The sequence below is a fragment of the Salmo salar genome, chromosome ssa09 (assembly GCF_905237065.1).
Source record: "Salmo salar chromosome ssa09, Ssal_v3.1, whole genome shotgun sequence".
In the NCBI taxonomy this organism is placed as follows: domain Eukaryota; kingdom Metazoa; phylum Chordata; class Actinopteri; order Salmoniformes; family Salmonidae; genus Salmo; species Salmo salar.
The window spans coordinates 11,678,265-11,704,082 of record NC_059450.1 but is presented as its reverse complement, the minus strand read 5'-3'; the positions used below and the strand labels follow the sequence as shown (position 1 = coordinate 11,704,082).

Below are 25,818 nucleotides of genomic sequence, written 5' to 3'. Positions count from 1 at the left end.
GGTATGCCTCATATATTCCAGAGAGCTTTTTTTTAAGGACGGCAGATTTGGAATCATATTGTGGAATGTGTGCAGCAGCCTTCATGTGATCACATCAGGACATTGTAGAGGAGAATGTAGTGTGAAATGAAGATCACGAGCTGTTAATGTATCCTTCCTCTGACTCTGATTCCTCTGATTTAGCCAATGTCTCAAAGTAAGCATCCCAAATGGCACCCTATTTGCTATAAAGTACACTACTTTTGACCAGGGCCTATAGGGCTTTTTATTTTGTATACATTTTTTGTTGTTGTCTGCTCTGTGCAGAGACTGGCTTTTGATACAGTAATGGTTCTGGGTACTGTCTATGTCAAGTAGGCTAGGCGGCGTTGCATTGTTTAAGGCTCTACATAATAATAACGACATATAGGCTATATGCCCTCTTTTCAGTTGATGAGATCACTAGTGTGCTTTGTGCAATATGCATTCTGACTATGGTACCTCCTTCTCTACCAGCCTTCAGTCACTAGGTCTAGAGACTAGCGTGTGTGTGTGTGTGTGTGTGTGCCCTCTACTCTCTTTTGACCCTGTCTGTCTGTCTGTCTGTCTGTTTTTTTTTACTGTACTGCTCTCTTTGTGTGTGTATGTACAGTACTGTATGTAAGTTTGTCTGAGGGCTGATGTCTGTCTGTGATATCCTATACACTGTCCTATGACTCATCCCCGCCTTCTTCAAAGGGAAAATATGGAGGTTGGCCGCTTAGGATGGAACATTTTCTTGGCGTTTTTCCCAAGTCGCACTCTCTCTTAACCCCTCCTCCCTCCCTTTCTCCCTTCAATCTTTCAACTCTCTCTCTCATGCATGCGTTCTCTGTCAGCTCTTTCTCTCTCACACACACATGCGGTCTGCTCTCTCTCTCTCTCTCTCTCTCTCTCTCTCTCTCTCTCCTCTCTCTATTTCCATCTCTCTTACCCTCCCCCCTTTCGCACTATCTATCTAAGTCTATCCATATGTCCCATCCCTATCCCTCTCTTCTCGCTCTCTCTCCTACCTCATGTCCTTTTCCTCATTCTCCCCCTCGCTCCCCGTCGCTCGCGCTCTCTCTCTCTCTCTCTCTCTCTCTCTCTAAAAGCCCTCTAAGAGGTTGATAGAATAATCCATTTCATATCTGGGCTGCAGCTGCTGAGCCAGTCTTCTCTAAGCATGCCGCTGATGAGGAGATAAGGTGTGTGCGGCACAGTGCGGTTCTTCGGGAATTTCCATTTGTGTGTGTACTTCTTTGTAAGCTGGATGATGTTTTTGTGTGATTCTGAGTGCATACGTGTCTCAGCGTAATCTTTGGTAAGAGCTGCCATGGTCTCCCTCATAGTAATGGGTTATAATAATGGGTTAGGTCATAGACATAAGCGGTGTTATGCAATTCTGTTTGATCTGTACCAGTGTCTAAGGGGCTAGCAGTTGTTCTCTGGACAGGGTCATATACAATACAGCGACAGCTCCCCATCTCTCCATCCATCCCCGTTTGTCTCATCTAAACTCTTCTCTCCCTCCTCTCTTCATCCGCCCCATCTAACCGTTCCCCTCTCTCTCGCTCCATGTCAACTCCCCTCTCTCTCTCCTCTTCTCTCTGTCCAGGATGTCTCAGTTCACAGATGAGCCTCGCTTCACCATCGAGCAGATTGACCTGCTCCAACGGCTGAGGAGGACTGGGATGACCAAGCCAGAGATCCTCCACGCCCTGGATACCCTGGACAGACTGGACCGCCAGCACGGACACAAGTTTGGACGCCGACCCCAGACGCAGCCCCAGCCTGTCGGTCAGGGACCGACGTCCAATAGCAATGCTAACATGACGTCATCTTCCTCGTCCAATAACGTTGTGGCATCCTCATCCACGTCCACGGCCGCCACACAGACTGGTTACCGGGCGAATGGGAGTGGCGGGAGTGGTCTGTCGCCGTCACCTAGCAACAATTATGATATGTCGCCGCCCCCTCCGGCGGTTGTATCGGCCCCTGTTGCTTTGGCAGCGGCGGCTCAGAACGGGTGTGGGGTTGGTGGCGGCGGAGAGATTGTCGCCATGACGAACGGAAAGCTGTCTCCACCACGGTTTCCTATCAGTGTTAGTGCGGTTAGTGGTGGCGTGACTGGGAGAGGCTACGGGTTTGAGGCCAGCGAGGAGGAACTAGACGTGGACGACAAAGTGGAGGAACTCATGAGGTGAGGAGGAGTAACCTGAGTCTTATGCCTCGTTCACGTGCTAGTCGGGAAATTAGGAAACTCTGACATTTCCGACTTGGAAACTCATTGAACTCAAGAGTTTCTCACTTGAAAGTACCAGAATCAACCAATAGGAAGCACGTGAACACAGCATTATCTGAACCGATTTAGATGGAAGTCAATAGGCACAAAATGGTAGCCAAACTAATGACCCTACTACCTGAACATGTGGGTTTTGCATGCGTTTGCTTTGAGCTAGACCCCCAGGCCTGAGTCTAATAACATCTGTCTATAAACACAGACGCCATAATCAGACGCACAGTGACGAAGCAGGCTGATGCTTTTCGCATGAAAAAGTTCATCACTAGAATGGGATTTACTTAAGAAAATATGACTTTTATTTTCCATAACTATAATAAATACAGACTTGAAACAGGCAGAGTTAAAATGGCTAAAAACAAAGATAAATGTCAAACCGAGAGGTCTAAAAGACGCAAACGCTCCTCACGTCATCCTCGCTTAAACTGAAAACCGGGTGCCTCTCCCGCACCTTTAACCACCTGCACATAATTAGCGGGCCAAATTGGTGGGAGGCCAGTCAGTTATCAATTAACCAATGCCTGTCCAAAAACACATGACCACACTATGTTATTAAATTGACAGTTTGGGTTGAAGTGGTTGGAAAGATATCAGCTATGAATTGAATAATGGAATATATGCAGGTAACGTTACCTGGTTTGCTACATAAAATATGGGATCTCATATATACATATATATACACACACACACACGTGTCCTGTCAACCCTGCAGCTGCTCTTTTATAGTGTGCCCAGGGATAAAGGCAGTATTGATTAGATGGAGTGAGGAAAATGAAATGAAATGGAGGGAGAGAAAAGTAACAGTGGATTTCTGGCAGCTCAGTGCTGCCTGATTCTCCCTCACGTTCTCCATGAAGGGGAATCAATATAAATGTAAATGAGAAGGCAGTGTATCGACAGAAAGACTGTGTGTGTGTGTGTGTCTCCAGTGTTCAGCAGACGCTCCATCACATCTATGAGAACTGCTCTCTCTACTTCTGTCTCGCTATCTCTCTCCGTCTCGCTCTCACTTTCTCGCTCTCGCTCTCTGCTTTTGTCACATTCACTCTTTCCGTCTGACAATCACACATACAGCCGGCACTTGGTCACACACACACACACACACACATTTTCTCTGCCATCACCCCTACTCTCCTTGCTTTTCCTCAACCCCTCATATTGGGCTCCCGAGTGGTGCAGCGGTCTAAGACACTGCATCTCAGTGCAAGAGGCGTCACTACAGTCCCTGGTTGGAATCCAGGCTGTATCACACCCGGCTGTGATTGGGAGTCCCGTAGGGCGACGCACAATTGGCCCAGCGTCGTCCGGGGTAGGCCGTCATTGTAAATAAGAATTTGTTCTTAACTAGTTATATGAAGGTAAAATAAATATTTCCCTTTTGATTGGCTCTTTGCTTTCTCTCCAACGCCATTGTACTTGCTGATCATATCTCCCTCTATCCATGGCTTATCTTCTTCCTCTCCATTTCTCTCGCTCTTTCCACAGACATCTCTCTCTCACTTCTTCACACGTCCTCTCTCTTTTCCTTGAACCGTCCTCTCGTTCGATCTTCCTAGCAAAAGGGAACAATGCTCTTTGTTTTCTCTCTTTCCTTCCTCACACTCACCACCTCTCCCCCTCTCTCTCCCTCCAGAAGGGACAGTGCCATAATCAAGGAGGAGATCAAGGTGTTCCTGGGGAACAGGCGCATCTCTCAGGCCGTGGTGGCTCAAGTCACAGGTCAGTATGCCCCCTTGTGGCTAATACAGCATACTACATATGGCACTTGACTGTGGGAGTGGAACTGTGGTCACTAGTGTTTGTGTGGATGTAATGAGAAACCGCAAGTACTTCATCCACTGTATATATGCAGTGGCAAGTTAATGAATCCCGCTTTCTGTGCTCTTTCTCTCTCTGGGCCATCCTCTCTCTCGCTCTCTGTCTCGCTCTCTTTATCTGTCTCTCTCTCACTTCCTCTCTCCATTTTCTCCCCCTTGCTCCCCTCTCTCCAGGTATTAGTCAGAGTCGTATCTCCCACTGGCTGCTCCAGCAGGGCTCGGACCTCAGTGAACAGAAGAAGAGGGCCTTCTACCGCTGGTACCAGTTGGAGAAGACCACCCCTGGTAATGCCCACCACCACCCCCATGCCCAGCCCCCCACCCGGTCCCACCATGCCCTCCACCTCCTCCACCCCCTGGCAGACCCCCTTCTGTGCCCCCCTGACCCCCCCACCCTCAGCCTCCTCCCACCTGTCCAGTCCCTCTTCAGTTGTTCTACTCGTTCCATTCATTATTAGAGGACTCTCTAATACCCTGCCCAAACTAGAGGGGTTATATGATGAGAGCTGATGGGGTGAGTCTATGAACTATTTTTTGACGTTCTCGGGCTAGAAAATAGCGATGGCCCTTCCAAATCCACCCTATGTATCCCTGAACTGTTATTTTGGCCCAATGCAATGCACTTTTCTAGGGGGCACTCATGCCAAATCTGAGTGTGTTTATTTGTAGCCACTCCATGTGACTACACTGCCCACATGCTGTCTTGTGCCCCTTCAGTTTCAATGGGCATACAGTGCTTTGCAAATATATTCAGACACTTTGGATTTCTTTGCATTTTATTGTGTTACAAAGTGGGATTAACATTTATTTAATTGTTAGTTTTTGTCAACAATAATAAAAATCAGAACTACAATATAGTCGTTGCATAAGTATTCAGGCCCTTTGTTTGGACAAGCCTAAATGAATGACTTAAATGACAGAAGAATACAAATATACAGAATACAAATATTTCAAAGCATGCAACAAGGCACTAAAGTAATACTGCAAAAAAAACATGGAAACGGAAAACACTTTTTGGTCTAAATGCACAGCCTTATGTTTGGGGCAAATCCAACACCACATCACTGAGTAACTCCCTCCTTATTTTCAAGCATGGTGGTTGGTGGCGGCATCATGGTATGGGTGTGTTTCACATCGGCAAATACTGAAGTTTTTCAGGGTAAAAAAAAGAAATGGGATGGAGCTTAGTACAGGCAAACTCCTAGAGGAAAACCTGCTTCAGTCTGGGAGAGGAATTCACATTTTCAGCAGGACAATAACCAATAGCACAAGGTCAAATCTACACTGGAGTTACTTACCAAGAAGACCAGGAATGTTCCTGAGTGGCCGAGTTACAGTTTTGACCTAAAATGGCGGAAAGACTTGAAAAATGCTTTCTAGCCATGATCCCCAACATCTTGACAGAGCTCGAAGAATTATGAAAACAATAATGGGATAAAACTGCCAAATCCAGGTGTGTAAAGCTCTTTGAGAATTACCCAAAAGACCCATGGCAGTAATCGCTGTGAAAGCTGTTTCTAACATGTCTTGACTCCGGGTGCTGAATACTTATGCAGCGACTATATTTTAGTTATTTCATTTCGATCAATCTTTAAAATGTCATTGACGTTAGAGTATTTTGTGGTTGTTGACAAAAAATTGCAATGAAATCCATTTTAATCCCACTTTAACACAAAAATGTGAAGAAATCCAAAGGGTATGAATGCTTTTTCAAGACACTGTAGCTATTCTGCAGACACGCCCCATGCCGTATTGAAGCCTCTCCCCCAAAATGTTCCATTCAGTACTTGCCCCGCCCAATTCTCTGAGCTGTTACGTCACATTTCGAACCCCCCTGCAACCTGTTTCTGCCCCTACAACCCCATTGTCTGTCTATGACTCCGTCCTGTGTCCAGATGTGTCACTTCCCATTTTCTGTGTCCCTCCCTACCCTCTGGGCACAGCAGCCAATAAGCTATCACAGCCGCAAATATTCAAATACTCAAATACTCATTATTGGCTGGTGTATAATGAGTAGTAGTAGTACTTGTAGTTGTATCGCTACGACGTCGCTAAGACAATTGAGTAGAAATGTAAAGTGCTTTAAGCGCTGTATTAAACCTCATTTAATATGTTATTATGATGACTATAGCTAAGCCTTAAAGAGTACTGGTGTGTGACTGTATAACCATGGTGAAAAAATGTTGTTTTTTTAAAATAAAAAGCAAACTTGTGAAATTCCACCGGCCTCACCTCTCTGTCTGTGTGGAGGGGAGGGTGTAGTGATGAGCCGTGGTGGACTGTGTATGTCACAACACCTATAGACCACTACTGTATTAGCTACATACAGCAGGGCTATTCCCATCCGGGCCACCAGCTCTGCAGATTGTTTTTTCCCCTCTAGTCGTTAATTGATTTTGATTGTCCCAAGAATCCACTGGAAGGTCTGAATCAGGCCCTGGTTAAAGGGCAAGACTGAAAACCAGCAGTGGTGTGGAACTCCAGGCCCAGATTTGGAAAACTGTTGATCTATGTTGACTACATCTCTCAGTCAGGGAAAGGCAACTGGCGGGCCCCCCTTTTGTAGGCCCGCGGACCAATTTCACGCAAAAAAATAAATAAAGGCCTTCTTTTATTTTAGGAACTCAGTCGGGGTCTCAACTTACTGTTGAGAGTTAGAATAATAGAATATACAAGGTGCAATTTCTAAATCTGGTTGTGCATCAGCAGTCACTCAATTAGCCCATGTCAGCTAAATGTTTTTAGATTGGTAAATTAGTCTAGCGCTCAGGTAAACTTATGCATTGTCGAATATACCGACCGGGGCGGGTCCCATTGATCATCTGTCATCATATTAAAAACGGCAAACATTTGCCTCCACCCTATGGCAGAATGTGTAGAATTGCAGGAAATTTGCTGTAAAACTGCAATTTTTATAGTTTTTTTGTGGCCCCCCATCAAAGTTGCCCATCCCTGATCTAGACAGCAGAATAAGACATTATTTTAGTTCCAATCAAAAGCATGTATAGGTGTGAGTAAAATAGAATGGAGTCAGAAAAAGTATTTTAAAACATCCATTGACTGTTATGAGTTTCTACATCTTCATATGGACACAGTCCCAATCCACCTCTCCCTACATCTGTACATTTCTAATCAGAATGCTGTATGTGTGTTACAGCTATAGGTCGTATATAAGGGTTACAGCCGTCATTGTTCATTAGGATAGTGCTATTGATCTATGCCAAAAACACTACCGCTCTTTGTATGAATGAGTCCTAATTTCCATACATGCACACCACACAGTCGCAATATAACACTCTTAATTCTTCTATGAAATAAGGTGCTGAATCCTTTTTTTTAATAAAATGCACTCACTCAACAACTAAAGGAGAGCACTCTCCAAATAGTAGATGTCTGATGTTCACTTGGTACGATCTCGGTTTCGTGAGGGTTGTCTCCATGGTGACATCACGGTTGTATCTACAGGTGCCACTCTGACGATGCGGCCCGCCCCCATGTCTCTGGAGGATGTGGTTGAGTGGCGGCAGACTCCGCCCCCTGTAAGCTCCACCCCCGGGAGCTTCCGCCTGCGCCGAGGCAGTCGCTTCACCTGGAGGAAAGAATGTCTGGCTGTGATGGAGAGGTGAGAGATGGAGAAAGGGAAGTGATGGAGAGAGAGTTGAGGAGGGAGGGAGATTTGGTGAGTTGTTATTATCGTGATAAAGGCTGAGAGATTGGGGAAAGCAGCAAATTTGCCGTTACACTTGTGAATGTTGCCTGATAAATTATGTTATGGTTATTTGTGTTACTTTCCAGTTACTTCAATGACAACCAGTACCCTGATGAAGCTAAAAGAGAGGAGATCGCTAACGCCTGCAACGCTGTCATCCAGAAACCAGGTAAGAACCAGCAGGAGGAAAACATGGAGAAACGAAAGAGGACACTTATGTTGAGTATTAATTATGGAGTAAGGACACTTGAGTATGGTGTGTGTGCAGGGAAGAAGCTGTCTGATCTGGAGAAAGTCACATCTCTGAAGGTCTACAACTGGTTTGCCAACCGCCGCAAGGAGATCAAGAGACGCGCCAACATAGGTAACGTTTACGACCCCTCGGGGGGCGAGTGAGTGAGTGGGTGAGTGAGTGTGTATGAGAGTGCGCGTGCGTACGGCTCAGATATGTTATGGAGACGTTTGTATTTTTTCGAAGAAGAAGCAGCAATCCTGGAGAGCCATGGGATCGACGTCCAGAGTCCTGGAGGACACTCCAACGGCGATGACATTGAGGGGAATGACTTCCCTGACCAGGTAACCACCCCTAACCAGGTGGAATGGTCCAGTTCTCTGCAAATCCTGTTGCATCTGACAGCCAAGACATTCTACCTTTTTTATAGGGGTGCTCTATCATACACATGAGAGAGATCATCCCTGAGAATGTGAAATGGTTTAGCTGACATCCACAGCGGTCGTTTTTGCGGTGTTAGAGGTGGAAATGCGTTAGACCGGTGAAATCCACTAGCGACTCTTGGCACTATACTTAAAGCGGACATTAAGCACGCATTAAGAAAAATCCCAGTTCGAACACTAGAATATGAGATGCAATCTACTACACCTAGGTTAGGCTGATAGAAATCCTCATTATTTTGTTCAATGATTTTTCAATTTGAGTGTCATTATTTCTATATAGGATAGACTTTCTCGTTCTGAACTTCTAACGTGAGTGGCTTCGTGACAATGATCAAGAGCAGCTGCGCACCAATTAGACACCGCCAAAGCAGTTACACCTTCGACAGCGCCAAAACATCAGCTATGTGGGTGTCGGCTATCGCCAGTTCACGCTTGATCTGATTAAATCTAGGCCCTAGTCTCATCCAGTTTGTATCTTGTAGTCAAGACCATTCTGCCTTCATACGGGTGGTTTAACATATTGCCTCTTGTTGTCCTACAGGGCTGTGAAGTCCCTCTGTTTGAGAAGAGAGCTGTTACCAGACCCTTCAGTCGACTAGACCTGTCCTCTCCCACACAGGTATGTATGAGACGTTGTATTGCATTACATATCCATACTGTACTCCATATTTGGTACAGAACTTTTTCTCTATACCAAATCTCTGAGATGGGTAGCTAACCAAGAAGTAGGGGGAAAGAACGCAGAATAACGTTCATGTATTTGTCCATGCTAACCAGTTGACGTCCGTAACCGAACAAGGGTGCATCTCAATAAGTCTGAAGCGGATTCTCGATCTGAAAACACAGGATAGTGGAAAGCAACATCGTAGATTTTGCTTTACCTATCCATTTCTTTCAGGTCAGTGTGTAGGTCTGGGGTCTCAAACTCAAGGGTGGGCCAAATATGGTCCGTGAACCAATTGTAATGCAGCCTGTGGTTTTTCTTAGTAAATGCGCCCTGCAGTTGTCTCAGGGTTGAAGACCACAGCTTTAGACTAATATGATGTGTAAACACGACCCCTGACTCCTCCCCCTCTTGCGGTTGCAGGTGCCCACCCTGCTGCCCAGCTGGCTGGCGGCTTGGCCCGGCTCGGGCAGGGGGGGCTTGGCCGCCCAGAGGGCTAGCTCTCTGATTGGCCGCTCCTTGCTCTCTGGGTGGGGTCTCGCTCAGGGGGCGGGGATGGAAGGTTCCAGACTGACAGGTGTGTCCTGGTCTCCCCCCTCCCCCCAGGATGATGACTCCACCAATCACAGCAATGCCCTGGAGCACCAGGATCCCATCGCCCTCGCCGTGGAGATGGCGGCCGTCAATCACAGCATCCTCGCCCTGGCAACGCAGGCGGGGGGAGGATTGGCCCTGGGCGGGACAGGAAGTGACATCAAAACAGAGGTGCTGGACGACTAGGGATGAGAGAGAAAGGTGTAATTCTGTGTTCATAATCAAATGGGAAGGTGGTAATTACCAGTTATGAAGTCGTAAAAACGTGTTCGATGCATTCATGCGCTTTGAACTCGTTGAGAAACGTACAGCTATAATGCTTGTAAACAAATTAGTGTTCAAAAAACATTAATATATATATAACTATAAAAAGCGCTGTTTTGTTGTTGCATTTAACTGCCGAAAATGCTGTTATCGAAGTCAGAGTTCAGGAATGATAGACGGGTTTCCCATTAGCAACTACCAGTCAGTCGTATATGGTAAATGCCACCTTCCCACTTGGTTATGAACGCAGCATGTTTGTGTGTGCGTGCGAGATTACAAGAGTGAGTGCACATGAGGATGAGGCTATAGTAGAGTAGGAAAATATGTGTTGGGAGCAAGTAGAGCTTGTTGGAACATTATACTGTAAATGATGACCAAAAGTAATGCATAGGCTTAGAGACTGTCAAAGCTAAGGTAACAGGCCTCCCCTTACCTCTACCTCCCTATTTCCTAATCCCTTTAGACTGTTCTAGAGGTGTTGCGTTGGGAGGCCTGGCCCTAAAGTTGTCTATGAAACAGTCATACAGTGTATGTACGGTATATTATGCTCTTGTCTGTGTGAGTCTAAAGAATCCGAATAGGTTATTATGGAACCCTGGACACCTCCCTCTAAGCATGGAGGGCTCCTGCCTTGGCATTCTGATTTTGGCACCTTCTCCCCCAACGTGCACAGTATGCTATTTGATTCCTTGACTCCTCGCTCACTCCATCTTTCTTCTCCACCTCACCCAGACATATTCTCTTTCTATGTATACTCTTCTCTTTCGCTTTGCCTCTTACACTGTGTTCACCCCTCCCTTTTCCCTCTCATCTGTCTGTCCCATTTCATTTGTCTCCAACTTCGCCGTATAAGGGAGAGCGAGGTGAGGATTCTCAACAGGCCTCTGTAATCCCTAAAATGTATAAATGTATCCCCTTGTTGTAGCACTACCTAAGCTGGATAGGTTTAAAGCAAGTGAAAATCAGACATTCATTATATTATTGCTTGAGAGAGAGGAATGGTGCAAGCTAGTGAAAGGGGCCATACGTGGTTGTTATGGGGGTAACTATAAGCATACTGAAGCTGTACCCAAACCATTTGTTTTTAGCTTTTAACCGTAGCTTAGTCTGTTCCCTTAAATGAAGGTGTCATAGAGAGAGAAAATGCGTTACTATTTTAAGATTGCCAATCAAGGGTGTATTGGAAATGTCCCTATCACAGGAGGCTGCTGAGGGAAGGAAGGCTCATAATAATGGCTGGAATGGAGTAAATGGAAAGGTATCAAACTCATGGACAATGTGTTTGAAACCATTCCGTTCCAGCCATCATTATGAGCCCATCCTCTCCAATTAAGGTGCCAGCGACTGCCTGTTGTCCCTATTATTCTTAGTACTGGGAGTAATGCAAACACATCTTTTTCTATCCTTTATATGCCACAACGTCTTCAACACAAGCTGTTATCCAAGATACTTGCTTTTAAATTGTATTTTCTCTTTTAAAAATAAGTCACTTTATGGGAGTAGCTACCATGGTTGCTTGAGTTTCCTGCCTTCGTAGCTTATTGGTCGTCCTGAGTGATTGACAGACCAGGCAAGCAATAGGAGGAAGAGAGACTGATCTGTTGGCTGACACAGGTTCAAAGGGTAAGGGGTCAAGGGTTAGGGTTTGTTTGGTGATTCCACAACCCCCCCCCATCTACCTTTCCCTATAAGCTAGGTTCCCCCACTCCCAGGTCGCTGCTTTTAATGTGAAATAAGTTATGTAGATGAATAACCTTGTTGGGTTTTTTTTTACCTTAAAGGGGTAGTTCAAATTCAAGTTGACCAGACTCGAACGTAATTTTGTTGTCTAGGTTCCTGTTATGATGGAAATCAGCAGACCTCAATCCCAAACTACTGAGAAACGTTCTCCTTGCCAGATCTACACAACAGTCACGGTGGGATATGGTCCCAGCTTATTGTTAGACCACTTCTGAGCAGGGCTTGGAACCAGTTCAAGGAACAGAAACAACAAACAGAATCAGAACGAAAGTGATCTATACTGTTATTTTAAAACCATGGGATCCGGCTAATAACGTTATTTTACGTTCCGTTCGTTTTTTCTGTCGCGCAACAAACCGCCTATGCAAAGCACTCACTCTGTCATTAAGAAACTTATTCCGGTGTCTGCCTCCCTGCCAGCTGGAAATCTTTGCCAGTGTGCGTGTAGGCTACCTGCCCCTTCCCATCCGAAGTATTGTTTACTGTAGCCTACTGACGTTACAAGCGTGATTCAGAAATTAGGGAGAGCGATTTGTAATTACAGAAGAATGGATTAACATTTTCAATGCTAGTTATCACGTTTCACATTGGATATATTAACTACAAAAAGGTAAGATGTGTTTTTATTTTAATTCTGGTGCCACTCTTCACACACAAGCTTGTTAGATAGCTGTGGTCCAACATTAAGCCAACTTTTTGAAATGAAAAGTTCCTCCATAGATGCCACTCCTCCATGTATAATTCTGTGGGCCTAATTCAGATAATGCATGTCATAGGATGCCCAGCGCTTTAAGCCAGAACCCCCCCACTCGATTTCAGAAGTTTAAAAAAGAAAGGAACGACACAAAAAAGTAACGTTTTTTCCCGTTCAAACCTCTGTGGGAACAGAGGAACGCAACAAAAAATATGGTTCTGTTCAGAATTAAACTAATAAATAATTGGTTCCAACCCCTGTCTCTGAGGAATTTAGATGTTTGGCAAACGTTAGTGTCTCGTGACATACTGTTAGCTGACCAAATTGCAGAGATTACTCACATTGATGTTTGGGTGAACTGTCCCTTTAAGTAGTCCAATATATATTAAATGACAGCCAAGCTGACCTGTTTCTGCTGCTTCCGAGGTTCCACTAACACCTAGTGCTTTGTTCTGTATCAAACGTATCTTACAAGATAAGACTATTCTAAAGACAGAGGCAGAAAAAAAACAATTTTATTTTCGATTTGTTACTTAAGTCTTTCCATGTGTAAAACTCTGCCAAGCAGAAATGTATAGTATGAGATTAATCATTAAATGCTTAGTTTTTTTCTTTTTGAAATCATGTTTGTGTTTTTTGTTTTTCCATTTTGGTATGCACTGGGCCCGATTCAGACTTAGTAAATGTACGCCTTTCCTAAGCACTTCTCAGTAGTTGGTATTTAGACTTACCTTTTATGCAGGTGCATTAAGGGCTTTTCAGGCGTGGTTCCCTTTTGCACGCTGAATACATTTAACTCAACTGCTGAAAACCCTCCCACTTTCTGGCCAGCTGATTTTCTCTTGGAGTTTTCAGTACATTTATCTAAAGCCATAACTTTAAATTTGACAGACTCACTAGAACAGGGATGAGCAACTCCAGTCCTTGGGGGGCATGATTGGTGTGACACTTAACACACCTGACTCCAATAATCAAGATCTTCAGTTTAGAATGCAATTAGTTTATTCAGCTTGTTGTGTTTGTTAGGCATGGGCAAAAAGTGACACCACTCCAGCCCCCGAGGACTGAAGTTTCCCATCCCTGCACTAGAATATATGGATCAATGAAAGGCCATGTAAATGCTGCATATTAATCTCATTTTCAGGACCAATTGGTAGATTTAAAAATACTCTGATCTTGTGTATTATTTAGGGTTAGGAAAGTATTTAAAAATAATAAAGCCGGTTTGGAGAGCCTTTAAGCATGAAATAGGTTGGTGAATCAAAAATATTCATCCTGAAAGTTGCCATATTCAGTTGTTCAAGCCATTAAATATTGGAAAGTGTAGAATAGCGGGAATAAAGTTACATTTATGCACGCATAACTCGGGTCTGAGTCGGCCCCAAACTACTGTGTTTTTCATTACCCTACTGTACTCAGTCAAAGGCAAAACTTATCCTTCCGGTTTCTGAGCTCTTTACTAGTCTCTCGAGACTGTTTAACAATTGTTAACGCTATATCAAGTAGCGAGCTAGCACAAGATTTGGTTCTTTGGCATCACCCAGAATTTGATGAATCTGTCAAATCTACAAATTAAATTGGTACTGTATACAAAACCAGGTGAAAACGTATTTGCTAAAGGACTGCTACTCAATAATGACCATTAACCTCTGTGGGAGGGGCTTTGCCTTTGAAACTGCGAGCGAACAGCTATTGCCAGTCCTCATTCATACATAATGTGAATACATGAAATAACACATATTCTAGAAGATGAAATGAATATAAATTATTGAAATCACTGTTGTATCAGATTGAAATAGTTAAACGAGTCCTGTTATCTTCTATTTCAGAATTTAGTGCCTTTTTTGGACAGTAGACTGTTCTGTAATTAATATGTAGAAATCTATATGCCTTTTGTTGCATTTGTTTGAGAAACATTTTGTTAACTTGTTTATTTTAGTATTGTACCTACTAAAGAATAAAGAAAGATGAACAATGGGTCTGTGTTTTGTGAGCAATTAAAGTCTAGCTCTCAAGATGTGTATCAGTTGGCCCAAATCTGCACAAACTAACGGCAATTGACATCAGGAGCTCAAATTAGCATTCTGCCCTTAATGATGGAAGATTACGCAGTCTCATAAAAAAACCCTGCGGATGATGTAAATCAATTCATTTTTTTATTCTTTCCTTTACAGGGAGATAATTGTCCAGGCAATAAAAAAGAAAATGATAAATGCATTATAATACATGATTATTCTTTGGATTTCAGCAGAGAATTAAATTAATCAAAATCCAAACTTGTGCTCAGATTTTTAAGTCTTTATATATACATATACATACATACATACATACATAGTCATGCCTACACACATTCGCTCCCACAGATATAGTGAAATAATACACTTCACGACAACAGGCAGAACAGAATCAGATACGCAAATCATTGATAACTCAAGACTCCAGGACGAGGCACAAACCAGAGCTGGTCTCAGGTCAGTCATTGTGTCTAAAATGGCACCCTATTCTCTATGCACTACAGGAATATAATACCATAGGGTGCCATTTCAGAAGCAACCGTTGTAGAAGAAGAGTTGCACAAACAGTCTGAAGATCCGGCCCAATTCCATTTCTGCCCCTTCCTCCTACCGCTTTAGTGTTGAACACCTGAGAGATGGGAGCTCAGCACAGAAATGGAACGTGGCCGGTGAGAGTTGGGGGTAAAGAGGCTCTACTCTAGTTGATGTCTGTGTTGAGGAAAAACAGACAAGTTCCCCATTTAGAATCCTCTACTGACATGAGCTTCCATTGGCACATAAGCCAGCGCCCGACTTTGTACAGTGGCAGTTTGTCTGATGTGGTCCCCTGCTGGCTATGGACAAGCCACGTGTAGTGTGAAGGAACAGTCTAATAGTACACAGGTTTCTCCATGGCTGGAGTTTGAGGGTTTCTAGTTATGGAGTCTCGCCTTTGCCAGACTTGATAGTCTGGAGAAAGCCGAAGATGGAGGTTTTTAGTTATTAAACCCAGAGAGGGACAGACAGACGTGAAGATAACTTGTAGACTGAAGGCCACGTAAAGGCAGGTGTCATAATGCTCTGAGCCTGTGTTGTGATATATAGTATATGTATATATTGGAAAAGAAGATAAACAAATATACTCTTGAACCCCCCCCTTGGGCCTTGCTTATTCTTTAAAACAGAGCATGCCTTCTGTGGAATGATACGGTAACTGTATGGCTATATCCTTAATCAAGTATAGTCTAAAGGTCAAACTCAATAGAAAACGTGGTTCTGAGCGCGTACAGTCACAAGCATAAATGGTCATATGATCAAGTCCATGATGATGAAATGAAGTACTTATGCCACATGCTAGTCTGAACTAGGAAACTCCACATCTCGTTAAAGAGCTAACAGTTGGAAATACAAACCGGTAAAAGCTTCTGAATAATGAAATGTGTGTCTCTGACTTCCTGATGAGAAAGAGTATGAGAGAAAGAAAGAGCGAGGCACGGAAATAAAGAACTAGATAAGCCTGAAGTGATCTTAACCACTTTTCGGTCTCTGTGCAAAGAAGCGTGGACACGACAAAACCGAGGCCAAATCCATCCGATACACTATGGCTGCGTTTACACAGGCAGCCCAATTCTGATCCTTTTTGTTTTTCAGAGCTGATCTGATTGGGGAAAAAAAGATTAGAATTGGGCTGCCTGTCTAAACGCAACCTTCCTGCTCTCACAATCTTCATATAAACACACATCTACTGTAAGACACACGCACATACCCTCAAACTCAATTCCATCCCTTATATTAGCACAATGATCACTCGGTTAAAGGCTCGACACCAACTCAACCATGACAAACAACTTAAAAAAACACCCTAGCTCCGCTAACAGCAACGTAATGGGTCTGAGCGAATCAGGTAAAGTACTTAAGGCAACCATGACAAATAAAACACTTGCTCATCCCATCTACTAGACTATATCTCCCAACTGGCCAGTCATCGGCCCACTGACAACTCCTCTTTACTCTGTCCCATCTCAAGTGGATGTTTAAGGCTAAAGATCAAGACTATAATCAAGATGAACTCCCGATAAGGACTATAATACCAATGGTCAGATCAATTTACAGTTGCTATAGCAGCATCATTCCTCATAGAATTACTTGTGCAATCAACAACGTTTTTCAGTATAATTTAAAAGGCTTAGTCTTTTTCACATGATAAAGGCATATGTCAACCATTACAATATATATCTATATATCATAGCAAATGTAGACCTTTCTTAAAGAAATGGCATAGCGTTGGGGCGAAGGGGTATATCTTACAGATCCTTCATTTATGTTGTGACTACACGCCATGCTTGCTGAATGGACTAGTGTTAAAGGTATAGTCATTACAAAATGACATTGTTCATAGACTACTTACAGGGTGAGGAAACAAGGTATGACAGCAATCCATGCTTTGGTTTAGTTTCCCTGGCACCGTTTCCACATGTTAGCATTTGTGGCACACATTCCATTCAAGTCCTGGGATCGATATGAGCGTTTGTTGCGCATCATGTACAAAACATTTTATAAGTGACTTTATTGAGTTTCACAATCAATCGTAGATACTGATGATTCAGGCATGTGCGAAGAATGCTAATATCGGTCCCATGACTTGAATGGGATTTGTGCCGCAAATGCTAACATGTGGAAACGGTGCCAGGGAAACTAAACCAAAGCATGGATTGCTGTCATACCTTGTCCATAGACTGCTTACAGGGTGAGGAAACCAATGTGTCATGTTGGAATTTGGGTGAAGTATCCCTTTAACGCACATTGAGTCCTGTCAGAGTTTGTGACTCAGCTCACTAGGTGAGAGCACACAGCTTATTTGAATGAAACTTCTGTCTAATAAAAATGATTTACTAGGGATCAATTAAACATAAATTAAAATTCCATAGTGTCCCTCATTACACATCCTTCAACTCTCAACCTGGAATTTGCATTCAAACAAATTTGCTCCTAAAACTTTGAAACTATATATATATAAAAAAAAGACATCTCCCAAAGTCATGTACATCTACATTTCGGACCCCATTACAGATCTGTGTCTAAAAATAACGGGTGAACGCATGCGTAGAAGATTGATTTTTGTCCAAACACAAATCAAAAGACCAGCTTCCATCCAACTTCCGCGCCACACGTCACATGACGTTAACACATTGATACGACGTTACACAACACCAGCGGTCCAGTCCAGCACACACACCATACATATATGCCACTGCTACTTCCTCTAACAGTTCTAAAACCTTAGGCACCCATTTTGCTAACACAGATCACTAGAGTCACCACCAAACTAGGGATAAACCTCTACTGTGCAAAATCTCCTCCCTATGAGCAAGACATTGAAAAACATCTATTTAGTTGTTGAGAATGTGTATTTTTAACCAATTTTGCACACTGGGCTTCTCCTCATAATGGAATCATCTTTCAACCTACTTCTCCACGTACAATTTAAAACCAATGCCAATGACTGTTGCAGAAACCACGCCATCATAACGACGCTGCTTCACCTTTCAGATTAGCCGAAAACATGCACACACACACACAATTATTTGTCCACTGTACAACATTGCCATGGGTAAATTCGGCCTTTAAGGGCCAAACTTCTAACACACACAGGCGCACCCACATAGACGTTCATGTCCACTCTGCAGTCCCTGAGATCACCTTACACTTACACAAGGCATTCTCATCAAAGCTCAGAGGGTGAAAATCTAATAAAACCACTAAGAAATATATTACAACGAAAAATAAACTCATCATGAAGGCACATTCTGGAAGAATCAATCATTTCAGATAAATGACTCCACATGTGGGCAACGGATATAGTCACTTTTTAGTAATTTAGTAAAAAGGGACAGTTCCATTGAAAAAGAGGGGTGTGTGTAAAATGGACAGTTCCATTGAAAAAGAGGGGTCGGGGGTTCCAGTCCAAGTCTGGTAGAATAGAGCCTCATTCGTTCAGAAGGATTCTCGAGGTGACCAGTTTGATGACATCAGAAAAAGTAATGTCATCACTATGGATCCTGAACCTTGGCCCGAGAAGAAACATTCTCCATTGGTTGCCCGGTGCGTCACTTCATACAGACAGCAGCACTCTGTATAGTCACACTTCAGGTGCTGTGCCCAATCCATGCCACAGGGGGCGCCACCAGTGCTGCATCCAGATAGGGAGACAGCGCACCAGGAGCAGGTTGAGTAAAAATCTTTCCTATTGAAATGAATCCAGACAGATCCCTATGGGTGTTCCCTGTAGTGAGACAGAGGCATGGCCAGTCAAGCCAACACAGGATCAGCCTGTATCAATCAAATGTATTCATAAAGCCCTTTTTATATCAGCAGATGTCACAAAGTGCTATACAGAAACCCAGCCTAGCATCTCTTGGCCAGGAGAGGGCACAGTACTGAAGTAGTGTTGCCAAGCTGTGGGTGGATGGTGGATGGTGGATAGGGGACAGGGACCGTTGTTACATTAGATGTGGTAGTATTGCATAGTTAGAAGGAAATTGATAGGAGTCTGAGTGAGACGGAGGCTTAGAAACAGGATAAAAAAGAATGTGAGGGTTTTCTCGTTGATCCGAGCCAGGAGACAAAGTGGTGTGAGGAATAAAAGTCTCTCCCACCCAGGCCTGTTTCTCTCCAGTTCAACTGCTCCAGGACTTGCGGTTCTCCCCTCTCCTGTTAGTGGACTCTCCCCGTAGAACGGGTTGGTAGAACTCGCCACTGCGCCGATTCTCCGGGTTCCATTTGGTGGAACGGTCCCGTCTGAGCACTCGGTTGGGACGCACCAGGACGCCGTAACCAGGGTTACAGCGGAAGTAGTGGTGCCCACTTACGGAGCCGTCGTTCTTACCTGGAGAGAGGGGAAGGAAGGAGAAAGAGGAAGGTAGAGGAGGGAATAAGGGGAGTTGGACAAGGAAGAGAGTTTGTTTAGTACTTTGAATTTCCTAAACTAAGCACTGCCTACTTTGATGTGTATGCGGACAAGGACAGGCCCCTCTACATTTTCAGGTTACTTCCTTAGATTCCATTGCTTATGGTGTCATTATGTTAAGTCATGCGATTCCTTTGTGAACAGTAAACACACACCTGAGGGCGAGTCGAGCTCCACCCCGACCCACACGCCCTCTGCGAACTTCGTGTTGCCCACGTAGCGCACCGTCCCGCCCTTATTGGCTCCCACCGTCACGCACGCCCCCTCTCTCAGCCAATCAGGCAACACGAAGTCGCGACCGCCGTCCTCATCGTCCAGGATGATCTCCAACCTCTCCAGACTCCCTTGTCCTCCTCTTCCTCCCTCCTCCTCCCCCAGGACACGCTCCTGCAACGACTTCAGGTCCGACGTGCACACCCTCTGCACTGAGAAGGGCTTGTTGCCCATCACCACGCTGTTGACGTTGGAGCCGGGACCGGTGGTGGCCATTTTGTTTTCGTACTGAGGAGATGCAGCAGTAACACCGTTCCGGTCAGCTCGCTGCTGCGGATGGGGTCTGGGTAATGTAGTTTCAGGAGCATTACTCCCCTTCAGCCTCACCCCTGCATCTAGGAGGGTGAGGGAGGAGGACGGACGGAGGGGGGTGGTGGGGTGGTCGCCGCCGACAGAAACCTCGGACAGGGTTGCCGTGGAAACGCTAGTGGAGAAGTAGCCACTGGAGGCCTCGCTGATGGGGCTGAGGGGGTAGTCATGCGGGTCATGCTGGGAGGACGGAACAGGAGTGGCTTCAGGGGACTCCGACCACCTGTCATTGGTCAGGGCCGGGATCAGGGCTGTCCTCACTACCATAGCAACCTACGGGGAATTGACGGCAATCACACCTCAAAGACAGGGATTTAAGAATTATTCAACCCAACTCAAGACTGACCGGAGCAAACCATGACATCATACTGCCTGCCTATCGTTACCACCTCGACCACCACCATCCTCCTCGTAATGAGATCCTCAGATCCACTAGCTTACTACCAACCATAGCTTCATATTACAGTCAATACCACAGAAATAGAATTCATTCACTCTATTTATATGGTCAACACACTGTCTCAGCCTGAAGAGTTGTTGTAAATCTCTAACCAACTCAAACTAGACTGATCTCTAAACAACTAACTACAACTAGACTGGAACTTACCGGTTCTATCCGGATCCTGCTGTCTTCAGGCCCTGTCGTCTGCATGATGATACGAGGCATGTGCTGCCAGGGAGAGAGAGAGAGAGAGAGAGAGAAAGAGAGAGAGAGAAAAACAACTATGTTCAATGGGAAAGAAGAAATACTTCAATGAAATACATAAGTATTCTTTCACATTATACATAACTAAGAGTTTAATATAAAAAGCCAAAAAGCTCAGCCGATTATATTCGGCTCTTCACAAAAATGGTTTTAATCCATACAGAATATTTTTTTTAATCCATTGTGGCGTTATCTGTCTTTAAAGCGTGACTAACAAATGCAGCGTTGAAGGAAGTGGAACCATGGCATTGCTACATCTTACTGCATTGGAAATACGTCTAGTCTATATGGAAATTAAACAGCAAGCTTGGCTGGGCCAAACCAACATAGTGTTCAGCGACTTTAGACTTTACTATATAGGCTATAGACATGGTATTAAATAAGCAACCCATCAACTACTTTACAGACAAGAGATGTAAGAAATCACTTCGCTATGTAAACCGCTCATGTTGTTCATCCACTTAGACAATTGCTTCCAGGTTAAAAAAAAATAAATTAAAAAAAGGCATTCTTGGAAAGAGATGTATAATTGTTTTCTGTCCAACTGTTTTTTTGTTCCTCTACCTCAGGGTTTCCCAAACTCGGTCCTGGGGCCCTCCCTGGGTGCACGTTTTGGTTTTTGCCCCAGCACTACACACCTGATTCAGATAATCAAAGCTTGATGACGAGTTAGTTATTTGAATCAGCTGGACAAAAAACTAAAATGTGCAGGACAGAGTTTGGGAAACCCTGCACTACCTTAGAGCACGTGGGTGAAACTCATTCGACGGAAGGGCCGAGTCTCTGCGGGTTTTCGCTTCCCCCTTGTAAGGAACTCCCCTCACCTGGTTGTCTAGGTTTTAATTGAAAGGACAAGCCGAAAACCAGCAGACACTAGGGCCCCCTATGGAATGAGTTTGACACCCCTGCCTTAGAGCAATGCTTACGAGACGCCATTATAACAGTAGACAGCTCGAGAAGATGGGGAAAGAACCAAATTCTTGGAGAGATGTAGGGAGTAGTAGTTCGCCTTCTGTGTTAAACCATTCACGTTTTACCTCCATTGAAGCTTACTTTTAGATTTTTATTGGGATCGCCATTAGCGACAGCTTGTCTTCCTGGGGTCCGACACCACGAAAAAGACATTACAAACAAAAATACTTTAGAATTGACATATATTTAAATACAATAACATAGACAAGCAGACTTACACGCAAACATACATTACTGCACATTACACTACATGATCAAAAGTATGTGGACAGCTGCTCTTCAAAAATCTAATTCCAAAATTATGGGCATTCATATGGAGTTGGGTCTCCCTTTTGCTGCTATAACAGCCTCCAATCTTCTGGGAAGGCTTTCCACTAGATGTTGGAATATTGCTGCGGGGACCAGCTTCCATTCAGCCACAAGAGCATTAGTGAGGTCGGGCACTGATGTTGGGTAATTAGGCCTGGCACAGAATTGTCTAGAATGTCATTGTATGCTGTAGCGTTAAGAGTTCCCTTCACTGGAACTAACGGACCTAGCCCGACCATTAAAAACAGCCCCAGACCATTATTCCTCCTCCACCAAACTTTACAGTTGGCATTATGCATTCTGGCAGGTAGCGTTCTCCTGGCATCCGCCAAACCCAGATTCATCCGTTGGACTGCCAGATGGTGAAGCATGATTCATCACTCCAGAGAATGCGTTTCCACTGCTCCAGAGTTCAATGGCAGTGAGCTTTACACCACTCAAGCTGACACTTGGCATTGGGCATGGGGATCTTAGGTTTGTGTGCGGCTACTCGGCCATGGAAACCCATTTCAAAAAGCTCCCGACAAATAGTTATTGCTTCCAGAGGCAGTTTGGAACTCGGTAGTGAGTGTTGAAACCGAGGACAGACAATTTTTTATGCACTACGCAATTCAGAAAATCAAATAAAATTGTGTTTGTCACATGTGCCGAATATAACAGGTATAACCTTACATTGAAAAGCAGCACTTGACGGTCCCACGTTCTGTGAGCTTGTGTGGCCTACCACTTCACGGCTGAGCCGATGTTGCTCCTAGACATTTCCACTTCACAATAACAACACTTACAGTTGACCGGGGCAGCTATTTGACAAACTGACTTGTTGGAAAGGTGGCATCCTATGACAGTGCCATGTTGAAAGTAACTGAGCTCTTCAGTAAGGCCATTCCAATGTTTGTCTATGGAGATTGCATGGCTGTTTGCTCAATATTATACACCTGTCAGCAACAGGTGTGGCTGAAATAGCAGAATCCACTAATTTGAAGGGGTGTCCACATACTTTTGTATATAAAGTGTACATACGCCTTAAAGACATGCTCTGGTACTTTGACGACTAGTATGTTTCAAATTTCCCGCTTAGGGCTGGATGTGTCAATGTGTACTTCATACATCCATAATCTGAGTAGAATGACTGTTTTACCTCAATTAGCTACGAAATCCCTAGTTTGAAAGACTGTTTTCTGGAAGCTGTGCTGCGCCATTTTCCCTACATTCCCCCCCACGTGGGCCATTTCATGTTCCAGCCAATGATATTCAGCCCCTCGCCAATTGAGTGACAGGTAGCAAGAAACACAAAGTAGAGCCAGAGAGAGAGAGCAATGACAGGGTGCACAGATATCATATCTGCACATATGTGATGTAGTACGCAATTTTCGGGGACCACTTTCAGAACTACTGGCTCTGAGATTTTAGTGTTTTTGAAAACGTGTAAATGCCATTTCTTGCAATCTAGCGCAAAAGAATTTACTCTATTAGGGTGTGGTGCCTGTTCTTAAATGATAACAAATAAAGTATTTTTTATTTTATTTATTTTTGATATAGTGGCACAGCCAGTCCACATGGTAAGAAGCCTGGATTATGGCTCTATATAACACTGTGCGTTGCCTTGAGACCCCTGGTGGCATGTCTGTCAGAGCTATATACAGACAATTTGGTATCTTCAACACAATTTTTCACACAAGAATTGATGCAGTCAATCTCTCCTCTACTTTGAGCCAAGAGAGACTGACATTGAAAGGCAAGATGTGCTGCTCTGTTCTGGGCCAGCTGTAGCTTTTCAATGTCATTCTTTGCAGCACTTGACCAAATCACTGGGCAGAAGTCAAGATTAGATAACACTTGAGCTGGAAGGACTTGTTTGGTCAACTGTGGTGTTAAAAATGCTGAAAATCTTTTAATCACAGACAGTCTTCTCCCCATCTTTACAACAATTTAATCAATATGCCTTGACCATCACAATTTACAAATGTACAGTCTAAGGTGAAACCAAGAAGTGTATTCTCCTCAACAGCCACGTCACTTATTACAAGATTCAGCTCTAGAATTTAGGGAGTGACTTGTACCAAATACAATGCTTTTAGTTTCAGATATGTTCAGGACTAGTTTATTACAACCCACCCATTCCAAAACTGACAGCAACAAAAAAACTGTCTCTGTTGAAGGTTGTGGGTCTTCCATTAGGACAACAAACCCTAAAACACACAGAAGCACCCTGGAATGGTTCAAGAAGAAAACGCTGGACTGGTGGTGGGTCATTAGTAAAAATAGAGAACAGTAAAGGGCCAAGAGAGCTGCCTTGCGGAATACCACACTTTACAGAAGCTTACATTGAAAGAAAACCCACTGTGTTCTATTGGATAGATAGCTCTCAACCAAGGATATAAAGCCATAACACAGAAATGTTTCCAATAACAGATTATGGTCAATAATATGAAAGGCTGCACTGAAGTCTTTTTTTCAGCCATTTGTGTCAGTGCATGTTTAGTGCTCTTCTTTATAAGCAAAGTCTGTTGTTAATTTGCTCACAGAGACATAGCATTGTATATGGTCAAACAGCTTTTTTTCAAGAGTTTGTTTAGAGCTGATTGGTCGGCTGTTAGAAGCCATTGCATCACAGTGCAATAATGACCATAATCCCAATAGACAGCTCCAGATCGCTCTACCCCCAGCTTCACCACCCCAGGTGTGCCTGTCTCTCACTGTGGAAAACAACTCTAAATCCCAAGTGGCAGGTGGGAATCATATCAGCGCTGCACAGTGTATCGAGCAGTGTCTCTCTGAGAGTAGGTCTTATAACTAGTAATACAAGAGTGTGTTTTGTCAGCTCTGCTGGAAGCTGAATGTAACATTCACTAGTTTAGACACAACTTCCTCCGAATGCTCTAAAAACCATCGCCACTTTAATCCATTCCACTCAAATGCAGATAATGATAGGCCTTATTGTGATAGCAGCACCTGGTAAAAGGCCTGATGGATGAATTGAGCAAATCATCATGTCATATTATGGGGAGAGAAAAAAAGAAAAGGAAAAATAGGCTACATTGAAAAGAAGGCATGGATTTGAGCACTCATTTGGTCAGAGGATGAGGAGACTGAACTACAGTGGAGTATAGACCCACATCAACCATACATTTTCTCTGGGCTCCCAGTTACTGATTGGTGTTGTGGCTAGAAACATGGTTTGGTTTATTTGGGGGAATCACAGAAAATGGGAAAGGCTTCAGTGGGGTTACAACAGGGTTTCCCAAACTCGGTCCTAGCCCCCCCACGCCACGCCACCTGGGTGCACGTTATACCAAATAACTAACTCATCATCAAGCTTTGATGATTTGAATCAGCTGTGGGGGGTGACCATTGGTGATAGTCCAAAGGTCACTTGGTTACCTAAGGTCAGTGGGGTGTGTGTGAGCCCTACCTGTAGGGAGTGGGGCGAGGGGCGCAGAGGCTCCTTCTTGTCCTCGCGGGCAGGGAACAGGGACTTGAGTAGCTTGGGCATCTGCGGCACCAGGGCTTTGACTGAAAGATAAGAGGCAGCAAGCCCTGAACGACCTGAGGGGAGAACCAGTGAGGGAGGAGGAAAAGAGAGGGTGAGGCGCAGGAAGAAAAGATAGGGGAGGAGAAGAAAGGGAGGAGCAGTAGGAGGAACCGGAGGAAAAGAGGAAGGGCAGGAGAAGGTTTGGAAGGTAGGGGAGGTGCGAGAGATTAAGACAGGAAGTTGAAAAGCAAGCCCAGGAAATGACAAAAAAAAATAAAACATGGCTGGACCAGGTCAGAGAGATGACAAAGAATGAATTAAAATAACTGAACATAATAAAATAAAGATGATTTTACCACGT

General features: G+C 44.2%; 2 protein-coding genes across 10 annotated transcripts in view; one reads left to right on the top strand and one right to left on the bottom strand.

The window, feature by feature from the left end:
• Positions 1 to 14,433, top strand: part of LOC106610716 (homeobox-containing protein 1) — a 36,453-nt gene extending 22,020 nt beyond the window's left edge. For 2 of the 5 annotated variants that reach the window (XM_014210220.2, XM_045723387.1), the window contains exons 2-10: positions 1,616 to 2,200; positions 3,933 to 4,018; positions 4,291 to 4,401; positions 7,582 to 7,738; positions 7,912 to 7,994; positions 8,094 to 8,189; positions 8,304 to 8,401; positions 9,042 to 9,119; positions 9,588 to 14,433. In XM_014210220.2, coding sequence (XP_014065695.1) covers positions 1,617 to 2,200; positions 3,933 to 4,018; positions 4,291 to 4,401; positions 7,582 to 7,738; positions 7,912 to 7,994; positions 8,094 to 8,189; positions 8,304 to 8,401; positions 9,042 to 9,119; positions 9,588 to 9,944 — 1,650 coding nt within the window. In that variant the 5' untranslated portion in view covers position 1,616 and the 3' untranslated portion in view covers positions 9,945 to 14,433. The remainder of the gene's footprint in view (positions 1 to 1,615; positions 2,201 to 3,932; positions 4,019 to 4,290; positions 4,402 to 7,581; positions 7,739 to 7,911; positions 7,995 to 8,093; positions 8,190 to 8,303; positions 8,402 to 9,041; positions 9,120 to 9,587) is intronic. The other 3 variants (XM_014210221.2, XM_045723388.1, XM_014210222.2) reach the window with 3 other exon arrangements.
• A 157-nt stretch (positions 14,434 to 14,590) lies between these two features.
• The window catches only part of LOC106610714 (kinesin-like protein KIF13B), an 84,733-nt gene continuing 73,505 nt past the window's right edge, over positions 14,591 to 25,818 (bottom strand). For 2 of the 5 annotated variants that reach the window (XM_014210215.2, XM_014210216.2), the window contains exons 37-40: positions 25,398 to 25,531; positions 20,606 to 20,668; positions 19,572 to 20,271; positions 14,591 to 19,335 (exon numbers count right to left, since the gene is read on the bottom strand). In XM_014210215.2, the coding sequence (XP_014065690.1) occupies positions 19,127 to 19,335; positions 19,572 to 20,271; positions 20,606 to 20,668; positions 25,398 to 25,531 (1,106 nt within the window). In that variant the 3' untranslated portion in view covers positions 14,591 to 19,126. Of the gene's footprint in view, positions 19,336 to 19,571; positions 20,298 to 20,605; positions 20,669 to 25,397; positions 25,532 to 25,818 lie in introns of those variants that run through there. The other 3 variants (XM_014210217.2, XM_014210218.2, XM_014210219.2) reach the window with 3 other exon arrangements.